This window comes from Rhinopithecus roxellana, chromosome 7 (assembly GCF_007565055.1).
Source record: "Rhinopithecus roxellana isolate Shanxi Qingling chromosome 7, ASM756505v1, whole genome shotgun sequence".
Lineage (NCBI taxonomy): Eukaryota > Metazoa > Chordata > Mammalia > Primates > Cercopithecidae > Rhinopithecus > Rhinopithecus roxellana.
Window position 1 is genome coordinate 13,505,615 of NC_044555.1, and position 10,435 is coordinate 13,516,049.

A 10,435-nucleotide genomic window follows, 5' to 3' on the forward strand; every position below is an offset into this window, starting at 1 on the left:
AAGTTAGAAAGATTGCAAGTGTAGTAAGGATTCAACCTGCAATTGCTGACACAAGATAAATGCAAAGACTAGAGAAAGGTCTCAAGAAATTATGGTTGCTATAGACGAATGCCAGTCAGAAAATAGGGCCTTTGTCTTACAAGTGCAGAAAATTGAAATCTGCCAATAACCTGAATGAGTTCTAAAGGGAGTTCATCCCAGAACCTTACAATAAGAGTACAGGCTCTGAGAGTTTGGTATGGGCCTTGTGAAACCCAGAGCAGAGAAATCAGCAGAGCCAACCGGGATTTCTTACCCAGAGATGTGACATAATAAATGTATGTTGTTGTAAAATGCGAAATTTGCAGTAATTTTTACTGCATTGAGAGACATCTACCACAACTTCCTGGAAGGACTACAGGGTTTGTTAGAGTCCAATTTTTTTAGATGGTTGCTAGACAGTGACTTCCTTGATCCTTCTTCATTTACCACTTCTATGGGGGGTTTTGGTTTTGGCCACTTAGTTAAGCTCATTCATCAGTGACTAGTCTCAAATAGGTCACCAGATTAAATTCTCCTGTCTTTCTCATCCAATTTTCTGTTTAAAATCTTTAGCTTCAGAGTTGTATGCCAAGAACTAGCAGATTCTGTTTCAAATCTGACTCAACTCACAAGCAAATTTAGAAAAAATTTTGGTTGGAGTGGAAGCACCCAGAACAGATAAGCAGGTACATAACATTCACTGCCTAAGTAAACAATTACATGGAAGGAGCTGTTGTTATCAGAGAAGTTGCAAGCTGAGTGATGTGTCAAACAGAGGACATCTGCAGGGAGTTGGAATGCTCTAAGTCAGGAGAAAGGAAGGAAGGTTATTCTGGGCTTTCTTTCCCATAGGGAGCAGGGTGCAGCCTTCATGGAAGGAAGCAGGGAAGAGCTGGACAGCATGTAAGGATCCAGATTTGGGCACAAGGACTCACAGGGGCTGACTCAAGGAAAGAGCAGTGTAATTTGGGAAGTGCTGGATCTGGTCCCATGTGCCAGCACCTGGGCAAAATCAGCTCCCAAAGAACTCTGGAGCTAGGGGTGGATGGGCCCTATGAAATGAGGCCCACAGGCAGTCCCCAAATGGTGTTCAATTCTCGTTTTCTCCATTATTTATTACATCTGGATTTAGTACATTGACCCCAGGTTCCTTGTTTTCATTGCCCAGAGACACAGTGCAGTAGTGAGAAGAGAAGCGAATTAAGAGACACAAGTCAGCTTAGTCAAGGAGGAGAGGGAACAATGTGGACTCTAGACCGATTCAGAATAGGGGTCTAGTCCCAGTATTATCACTTACAAGTCAGGGAAACTCAGGAAAACTGCAGAGTTCTATGAGCCTCTTCATCTGTGAAGCTGGTTTGATAAACAGTCCTCTTGCTCCCTGGCTCATGTATTTGGCTTCTCAGTATACCCTACTGTAAAGTAGGAATGTTGGGCCGGGCGCGGTGGCTCACACCTGTAATCCCAGCACTTTGGGAGGCTGAGGTGGGCGGACCATGAGGTCAGGAGATCGAGACCATCCTGGCTAACACGGTGAAACCCCGTCTCTACTAAAAATACAAAAAAAAAAAAAAAAAAAAAAAAGAAAAAAAAAAAGAAAAAAGAAAAAAATTAGCCGGGTGTGGTGGCAGGCACCTGTAGCCCCAGCTACTCGGGAGGCTGAGGCAGGAGAATGGCGTGAACCCAGGAGGCAGAGCTTGCAGTGAGCCGAAATCGTGCCACTGCACTCCAGCCTGGGTGACAGAGTGAGACTCCATCTCAAAAAAAAAAAAAAAAAAAAGGAATGTTGGAATGTATCTACTTTATGCAAGGCATCTGGCACATTACCTTATATTGGGTTTTAATAAATTACAGTTATTATTATATTTATATTGACCCCCAAATCTACCAGTTTTCCCTCTTTTTGTTTGCTTTGCTTTGTTTTATCCAGGAATTGTCAGATAATTTGCAGCCCACTAGCATACAGCACAACAAATCAGCCAAAATGTTGCTTAAACTAAGTTTTGCGCTATATAACTTTTTTGAGGACATGTTATTCATTGTTGGTATGGAGGATTCTTATCCAGTTTGATGCAACTCAGAGCTCTTAGAAATTGTGTCAAGGTCTACCTCCGTCCCTCCCTTCCAACTGTCCTTCGCTCCAAACCACATGTATTTGCAATTATTTCACCTCCAAAAAATCTAGTTTTAGTTTATAGTTTGCCAAATTATATACAAGATAACTTAGTTGAAATGCCCATTTAATGGATGGGCTGTCCCTCTCCCAAATCACTGCAGATTGCCAGCACAGTGGCTTCTGAGCTTTTTATATGAGTATCACCATTATTCCTGAGACACTCCCTTGTGGTAATAGGTGTAAATCACATTTTCGTGCACCTTGTTAAATCATCTTTTTGTGCATGGTGTTCACCCACACTGAGGTAAGCATACAGGACGTCTTCCATTTGTGCACTAGGTGGAGATTTCTCTCTGGTTTATTTGTGACCTAAAGGTGACTACTAAAAGCAATTTTCCATTCCAGCCTTCTCAAGTCTGAGACACACCATCTGAGGTGTTGGCCTCTGCCCACCACTCCCAGAGGCTCATCTGACCCACAACTCAGCTTAATTTAAAATTGTGTCACATTGAAGGACTTGCAGTTTCCCAACCCCAACCCTTTGCCACAGGGCATTTACACGCAGCTGCTCATCTGAAACCCCAAAGTCCTCACACCTTCTTTTGACTTCTCCTTTTGCTTAGATTGTCTTACTGCTATGGATGGAATTACTGTGCCCCCCAAAAATTCACATGTTGAACCCTAAATCCCCAATGTGATGGTATTTGGAGGTGGGGCCTTGGGGAGGTAATTAGGTTATGAGGGTGGAACCTTCATGAATTGAATTAGTGCTTTTGTAAGGGGATGAAGAGACCACAGCTTTCTCTACCATGTGAGGATACAAGGAGAAGATTGTTAAGCATTGAGAGAGCCTTTACTGAGAACCTGACCTGGAAACTCGATCTCAGACTTCCAACTACCAGAACTATGGGAAATAAATGTTTGATCTTTAAGCCACCTAATCTATAATTTGTGATAGCAATCTGAACTAAGCCATTCACCGTCTTTCTTTCATGTTAGCTACTCCAAGGCTTTTCATTTCTATGGGTATAGATGATTCTTGTTTACCTTAGCATTGCAAGTACTAACACAAGCCATCCAGAGTAGATGCTCAGTTATTATTTGGGGAAAAAAATAAACCCCTGAGAAAGAGGTCTAATTTATTATGATTTAATTTCTCCTACATTCTTGAATAAACTAAATATATCCAGGTATGTATATACAAATGGATTTTACAAAAAACAAAACAAAACGAAACAAAAAAACAGACTAAAAGTGGTAACTGAAACCAACAATTTACAGTCTTTTATTTTTTCTCCACTTTTGATCCCAACTATTACAATTCTGTGTCCTTTCACATTTCAAAAAAAAAAAAACAAAAAACAAACCAAATTTACTGTCATAATATCTTGTTTCAAACAAGTAAAATGGAATGTTTCTAATTTTTTTCACAAAATAATAAAACTCTTACTCTTACATTCACAGCAATGTTTAAGTAATGTCATTCACAAACTTAGTTTCTAAAGTTACTCAAACCTTCTGATAATAGGAACAATATTTCGAAAAAACTATCCAGGAACTTATTACAGAACAAGAAAACAAACATGTTATACACTGTGTTGCCTCCAATCCCACCCTGACCTTCTACAGCTTAGAATGTGGACTTTTCCTTTCAACCACAAGGCAAAGAATGCCTTGAGTTCTACTAGGGGTGGGAGAATCTGCTAAATATGGCCTGGGAACGTGCATTGACCACAGCCCTAATGCGAGCCCTTGCTGCAAGTCTGGCTTGAGCTCGCTCTTCCTCATCTTTCAAAGCCTCTTCATACCAGGTTGGGAAGGCACTGGGGACAGTATCGTGGATCTTCGCTAAAAACTCTAGGACTTTCATCTTGGTGGTTTCTACATGAGCTCGTGGACCCCATAGAAACTGATAGCGTGGAGGATCACTGTTGGGCACTTGCTGATACTGCAGATAATTTTCTCTCACAAAATCTTGGGTGATGATCTTCTTGGGCTCCCCAAAAATGAAGTGCCTCCTCCCCTCATATAACCCCATCACATTCAATACTTGCCAGATTTGTTCCTCAGTGGCACAATTACCATTTGTGAAGATCACACCCAGGATAGTCATCAGCAGGCCCGTCCGGGGCACACATCTGTCATCACTCAACTTTGCATCATAGGTTGGTACCAGTTTGTTGATGAGGAAATAGATGTGCCTATCTGGATCCACTTCCTTCAAGTCAAGTCCAAAGACCATCTCCAGGTGATCTGAAACTTTCCGTAGGATCTCACTGAAGTATCTCCTGGGAATTTGGACTATATCCCTCAGCATAGCTGCCTTTATAATAAGCTCTTTCATTTGATACTTGTACAGAAGGTAATGCACCAAAATAAACACCTTCTCATCTACAGGGCTTCTGGTCATGTGCTCACTGGCAGCCAGGGCCTGTGAGGATCTTGGCCTTTCCTCCGTTTGGTTGTTGGTGCTTTCATTAGATCTTAAATATGAAACAGCTGCAGCAGTAGTAGTGGTGGATGTGGCTCTCTGAGGCCCGTGGGGATTGCTGGTTGTCTTGGGAGCAGTTGAGCTCTGGATGGCACTACCGAAATGAGCAGAGGAAGAGGAAGAAAATTCTATTCCCACTCTTGCAGTGGCTTGAGCATCCATCAGAGGCTCTGGCTCTTCTCGAGCCTGACGGCGTTTCTCACGGGCACGAAGCTTACTCTTTTGACCCCGAGGCATGATGACTTTAGACACAGTAGTAGATAGTTAGACAGGTGAGCTCTGTGACCTAGAGGAAAGAGGATGAGATGGTTGGGTCACTTCAACTGGGAGACACCTCCGTGACTTTATTGAAGGCCGCCTCAGCAGTTTTCCTTGAAGTCACTGCTCTAGGAATCCTATAATACTCCTATTCCCTGATCTGCTTGTTCCCTAGGAACCTGTGGAATTAACTAAGGTATGACTTAGGTTGTCACTACTTGCCAGATATGCCTGGGACTTACTGGGATTTAGAGAAGTGGCTCTGTTCTGGGGCAGGAGGTCTTTCTCTCAGTTCACATTAAGGATCATTATCTCACTTCTGTTATGACCTGGGGTCCCTCTGATCTATTACTTTGATGCTGACCCCTTACTTCTGTGATCCCAGAAGGTGAATTCAGGGAAACGTCATCTGACCACACCTGCCTGGAGACACAGAGACAGATGAAAGCACAGGCCAAGCTCTGTGGGACTCTCTATCCTGGGGTAATTAGTGTTCTCAGTCCTCACTTAGTGATTTCACCTTTGCTTTTGCTAAGGCCTGGGACTCCTCCCTCTGCTAGCCTTAGAGCGATCTCCTCTGCACAAAGCCTTCATATCCTTGAAAGCCCTAATGAGAATATTTGGCAGACCACAGCCTAATATATCTGATCCAGGTTCACTCAGGTGTGAAGGTCTGAATAGGGCTCTGTGACCCCCTACTGTTCCAGGGTGGGTAGTTCTTTCAGTCCTTACTTAGTGTCCACACACAGACTTCCAGAAGACTATGGGTCTCTTCCCTCTAATGCCACCAAACTGCCCCTCTCAGACTAAAGACCTCATCTCCCTGACCACCCTCCCACCTAGCCCCTCACAAGTATAATGTGAGGGAGGGCCTTGCCCAAAGCCTCTCTGGGCTGACAGCAGGGGTGGGGCTTTGTGAAGTTCCCTTTGTTAGGGGTGGGTGGTTCCCTGAGACCTCACTCAATATTCTCACTTTAACCCCTAACAGGGTCTGGGAATCATCCTGCTACTGACTTGACATCACTCTGCTCCCATTCCAAGGCATTCACTTTCCTGAGATACCAGAGGCAGAAGTCAGGGTTCCTTGCATCAATCCACCTTCATTCACCTTAGCTTTTCAGGACTGAGAGCATGGCGAGGGCTCTGTGAGACCCCTCTGTGCTCAGGGCTTCAGAGGTCCGCTCAGACCTCATTCAGGGTCTTCCCCTTCACTCCTATTAGAGCCTGGGAACTCGCCCTCTGCTGGTCTGAAGCCCGCACCCTGGTCCAATACCCTCACTGGCTCAGTCTCCTCGGGGGGCATTTAGAAGGTACTCAGAGGTCGCTACATCCCACGATTCCTGTCTTTGTTCTATCAGAGCTGAAAGTAGGGGAATAACTCTCTGGGAGCCCCTCTAGTCTGGGGTGGGTGGTCCCCTCACACCTAACACCGGGTCTTTACCTTAATTCTAGGCAGAGATCAAGCTCCTCCCTCGAATGACGTGAGTGATGCTACCCGCCCTCACCCCAACACTTCCCTCAAACACCACATGAGAAAGTCCGTGTGACTCAGGTCCTTCCGCCCCCATCTGGGGCCTTCCCAAGGTTGACCGCAAGGGCTGGAATCTGCGAGGCCCCTCTGTTCTGAAAACCGGGCGGAAAGGGGGAAGCCCTTTATTGCCGTTCTTTCAGGGTCTTTGCCTTTATTCCTGTTAGGGCCTGGGAACTCTCCCTCTGCTGGTCTGAAGCCCACCCTCTAGTCCAATACCCTCACCCGCCCAGTCTCCTCAGTCCGATACCCTCACCCGTCCAGTCTCCTCAGTCCGACACCCTCACCCGTCCAGTCTCCTCAGTCCGACACCCTCACCCGCCCAGTCTCCTCAGTCCGACACTCTCACCCGTCCAGTCTCCTCAGTCCGACACCCTCACCCGCCCAGTCTCCTCAGTCAGACACCCTCACCCGCGCAGTCTCCTCAGGGACTATTTAAAAGGTATTCGGGGATCGCTACATCAGAGATTCCTGTCTGGGCTCTATTGGAGCTGAAAGCAGGGGCGGAATTCTCTCCGAGCCCCTTTAGTCTGGAGTGAGTGGCGCCCCACACCTAACTCAGGGTCCTTACTTAATTTCAGCCACGGTCTGGAACTCCTCCCTCAGGCGGCTGGACACCAGCGCTCTCAGACGGACGCTTTCACTTCCTGCGACCTCACCGCCGGATATCGGGGTGCAAACACTTCCGGGAAAGATTATTTGGGGGTTTCCGGGGCTGGCGCTGGGGCTAGGCCCTGTGGGGTTGATAACTCTTCTGTGTTGCGCGGTTCCCTTAGAACTCACGTAGGGGCTTTTTAGTGACTCCAGGCCAGGTCGCCTTCTGTCACTAAATTAAGTTAACCAGCCTTAAAACCAGCATCTTACTCACATCACCCTCGCTTCCAGAAGGCTAAGTGAAGGGGTTCCTGAGCCTCACAGCCACACCAGAGCCTCCCAGAACTGACAGCAGAAGCCAGCCACTGTGCTGTCAGTCTGTTTTCAGAGGGCAGTTTCCTCAGAAATATACACAGAATCCTTGCCTTTACTTCTGTTAGGTTTAGGATTCCTCCTTCTACTGGCCTGGATCTGACACAGCGATCCACAGTTTTCACTTCACAGTTTTAGATTTTATTACATTTACTACAGATCAGGGACTTTCTTCTTTGTTTTGTTTTGTTTTGAGACGGAGTCTCGCTGTGTCGTCCAGGCTGGGCGCAGTGGCGTGATCTCGGCTCACCGCAACCTCCTCCTCCAGAGTTCAATTGATTTTCCTGCCTCAGCCTCCCGAGTGGCTGGGATTACAGGCACGCGCCAGCACGCCCGGCCAGTTTTTGTATTTTTGTAGATATGGGGGTTTCACCATGTTGGCCTGGCCAGTCTCGAGCTCCTGACCTCAGGTGATCCGCCCACCTCGGCTTCCCAAGGTGCTAGTATTACAGGTGTGAGTCACCTTGCCTGGCTCAGGTGATGACATTTTGAGAGTGGCTGGTACAGAAAGTATTTGTTTGTTTTCAATTTATTCAGGTTGGGGTAATTACAATAATAAAGAGATATCTTTGTGTCTCACAAATACTTGTCACCCCCAGTGAATTTAACATCATTTACACTGCTTCTCCATTCACCCTGGAAATGTTTGCATAGCAGATCAGCCCCCTACACCACTTGGTATCTGGTGGGAAAAGGCCACCAAACACAGCTGAAGGATATATTTCTTCTGGTGTAAAAAGAAGGCAGGAAAAGTGAGAGGCAATCTGAGCTAGGGATAATATGTGGATCCTTTTTCAAGACATGTCCACATTCAACCTTTTACTTATAGAGGCAGTGAAGTCTCAGAGAACTCCCCCTCCAGTTTCTTTATCCTTGCAGTGACACACTCTGTGCCACTACTTATTGGTACTACTCGCCCTGTTTTAACTGTCTAATCACCAATCCCACCCACTTGTACAGCTTCCCATCCACTTGTAGCAGGGTTGAGAGCTGCCTTGATGACTGATCAGAGATTGTAGCTTCCCTTACAAGATACAATCTTTCTTATTCTCACTGGAAGGGGTGCACTGAACCACCATAGTAGTGAAGAGAGCTTTCCTAGAATCAATTAATATAATCACTGGGTGATGCAAGGGAGTAAGTCATACCCTGCCTGAGAAGTGGGAAGGGGAAAGTCTAATAGAGCATGCCTCTTGGCCTTTCATCCAACAGATCTGCCCACTCAGATCACCCTGCAATTTCATGCTGATAATGATTCAGAGATTGCCAAGCCTATTCATAAAAGTTGTCCAACACACCACCAGTTGCCTCACCTTCACTCCTTCTGGTCCCATTGCTATCCCATGCTGAACTCTGGATACAGGTCCCTGACCACTCCCTACCCTGAGTTCTCTGGACTTGGTTTAGCTTGTGATCTCTCTCATGGGTTCTGGAAATTGTTCTAGTCCCCGGTTTTCTTGATGTTCTTCACTAACTGAGGTTTTTCTGTAAGAGTACATTTTCTGAACCCTGGTCATACTAACCAAGTTCTTTCTTCTCAAAGTGAAGACAAATGTTTTCTTGACATATGAGAATTTTAAAGCAAATGCCCAGAGAAATCTCAGTGCTCAAGACATCACTACCGATGTCTCACTTGGGATGAGGGATTAAGTTCATTTTCTGTTCAACCTACTTAGAAAATGGAAATTAAAATTGAAATAGCAGTGAAACAATACAACTTGGCTAAACATTTACCCCAAGTTTAAAATTTATCAAATAAAACACCCGTGAGAGTATACAATATTTTTGGAATGAAAGTTTAGTAATATTCAAAAAAATTGACAATCATCACATTCTTTACACTTTAACTGAATTTATACTTTTCTACATCTTTCCTGTAATAAAACATCTACATTTACCCAAGAAGTCATGTTCAGTAATGTTTATTTCAATCTTATTAGTCATAGCAATAAATGGAAAACACCTTATACGTCCATCAGTAGAAGAATTAATTATGATACATATGTCCTTTGAAATTCTTGGTAGTAGCTTAGACAGTGAGGTGGATCTATATGTGCTCTCATGGAAAGTTTCTGCATCCATTTTATTTAGTGACAAATGCAACAGGTACAACAAAATGTACATCAGTATATATATATGTTAAAAGTTCACAATGTATTTTCCTACCACATGTATATAAGAAAAAAGCCTAGAATATACATAAAAATAAAAGAGTCAAGGTTTTTAATGGTGGTTACTTCTGGTAGGGAATAGATTTTGGAGGAACAGAGTAAGGGAGCAGAATTGTGATTTATCCATAGTGTTAGAATTTTCTTAAGCATCAAGAATATTTGAGTAATTAATATATTTGAGTAAAACTAACAACGGAAATAGGAACTGTGCAATATTCTAATAGTCACTGCTAGTGGATGTAATGGAAGAAGCCTGAAATTCTAAAGTCTTAGCACAACAAAAGTTAATTTTCACACGCATAAAATCTGATGTGAGTTAACAGGGTGTCTTCACTGTCAGAGGACCCAGGAATCCAGGCTACTTCCATCATGTGGCACCATAGCTCATCATGAGAGCTCCACATTTGCTGCTGAATAGAACAGAAAGCATAGAACTGACATATCGACTCTCAAATGCCTTGGCCTGAAAATGACAAACATAGCTTCTGTTTATATTTCAGTGGCCCTTTCTAACAACAAATGGACTGGGGAATAGAGTCTCTCCATGTGCCCAGGAAGGACAGCAAAATAAGTGGATGGAAACTTGGAGTCTCTCCCACAATCTATTACCTATTAGATGCTCAATAAAAAGCAAATATGAAACTTTGTTTTGACAACAATCTCTATTCTTGGAAAAGTTTCTAAGAAGGCCAAAATTGCCTTGCAATTTGGGAAATTTTTCTGGTGTGTACCATGTGACAGTCATTTTCAAATGTAGGATCACACCAATTTTCTAAAGAGCCATGAAAATCTCAGCAAGGATGATCCTTTGTCTCTCATCACTAAATAGTACCTTTCTCTACTGACCTTTGCAATAATCTCAAACTATGGAGGATGTTATTCTT

General features: G+C 44.2%; 1 protein-coding gene across 1 annotated transcript; it reads right to left on the reverse strand.

Annotated features, from left to right (window-relative positions):
- Positions 1 to 3,821: 3,821 nt before the first annotated feature.
- Positions 3,822 to 4,865, reverse strand: LOC104664219 (melanoma-associated antigen B10). Its single transcript, XM_010365693.1, has one exon. The coding sequence runs from the start codon at positions 4,863 to 4,865 to the stop codon at positions 3,822 to 3,824; it is 1,044 nt and encodes a 347-aa protein (XP_010363995.1).
- Positions 4,866 to 10,435: the final 5,570 nt, after the last annotated feature.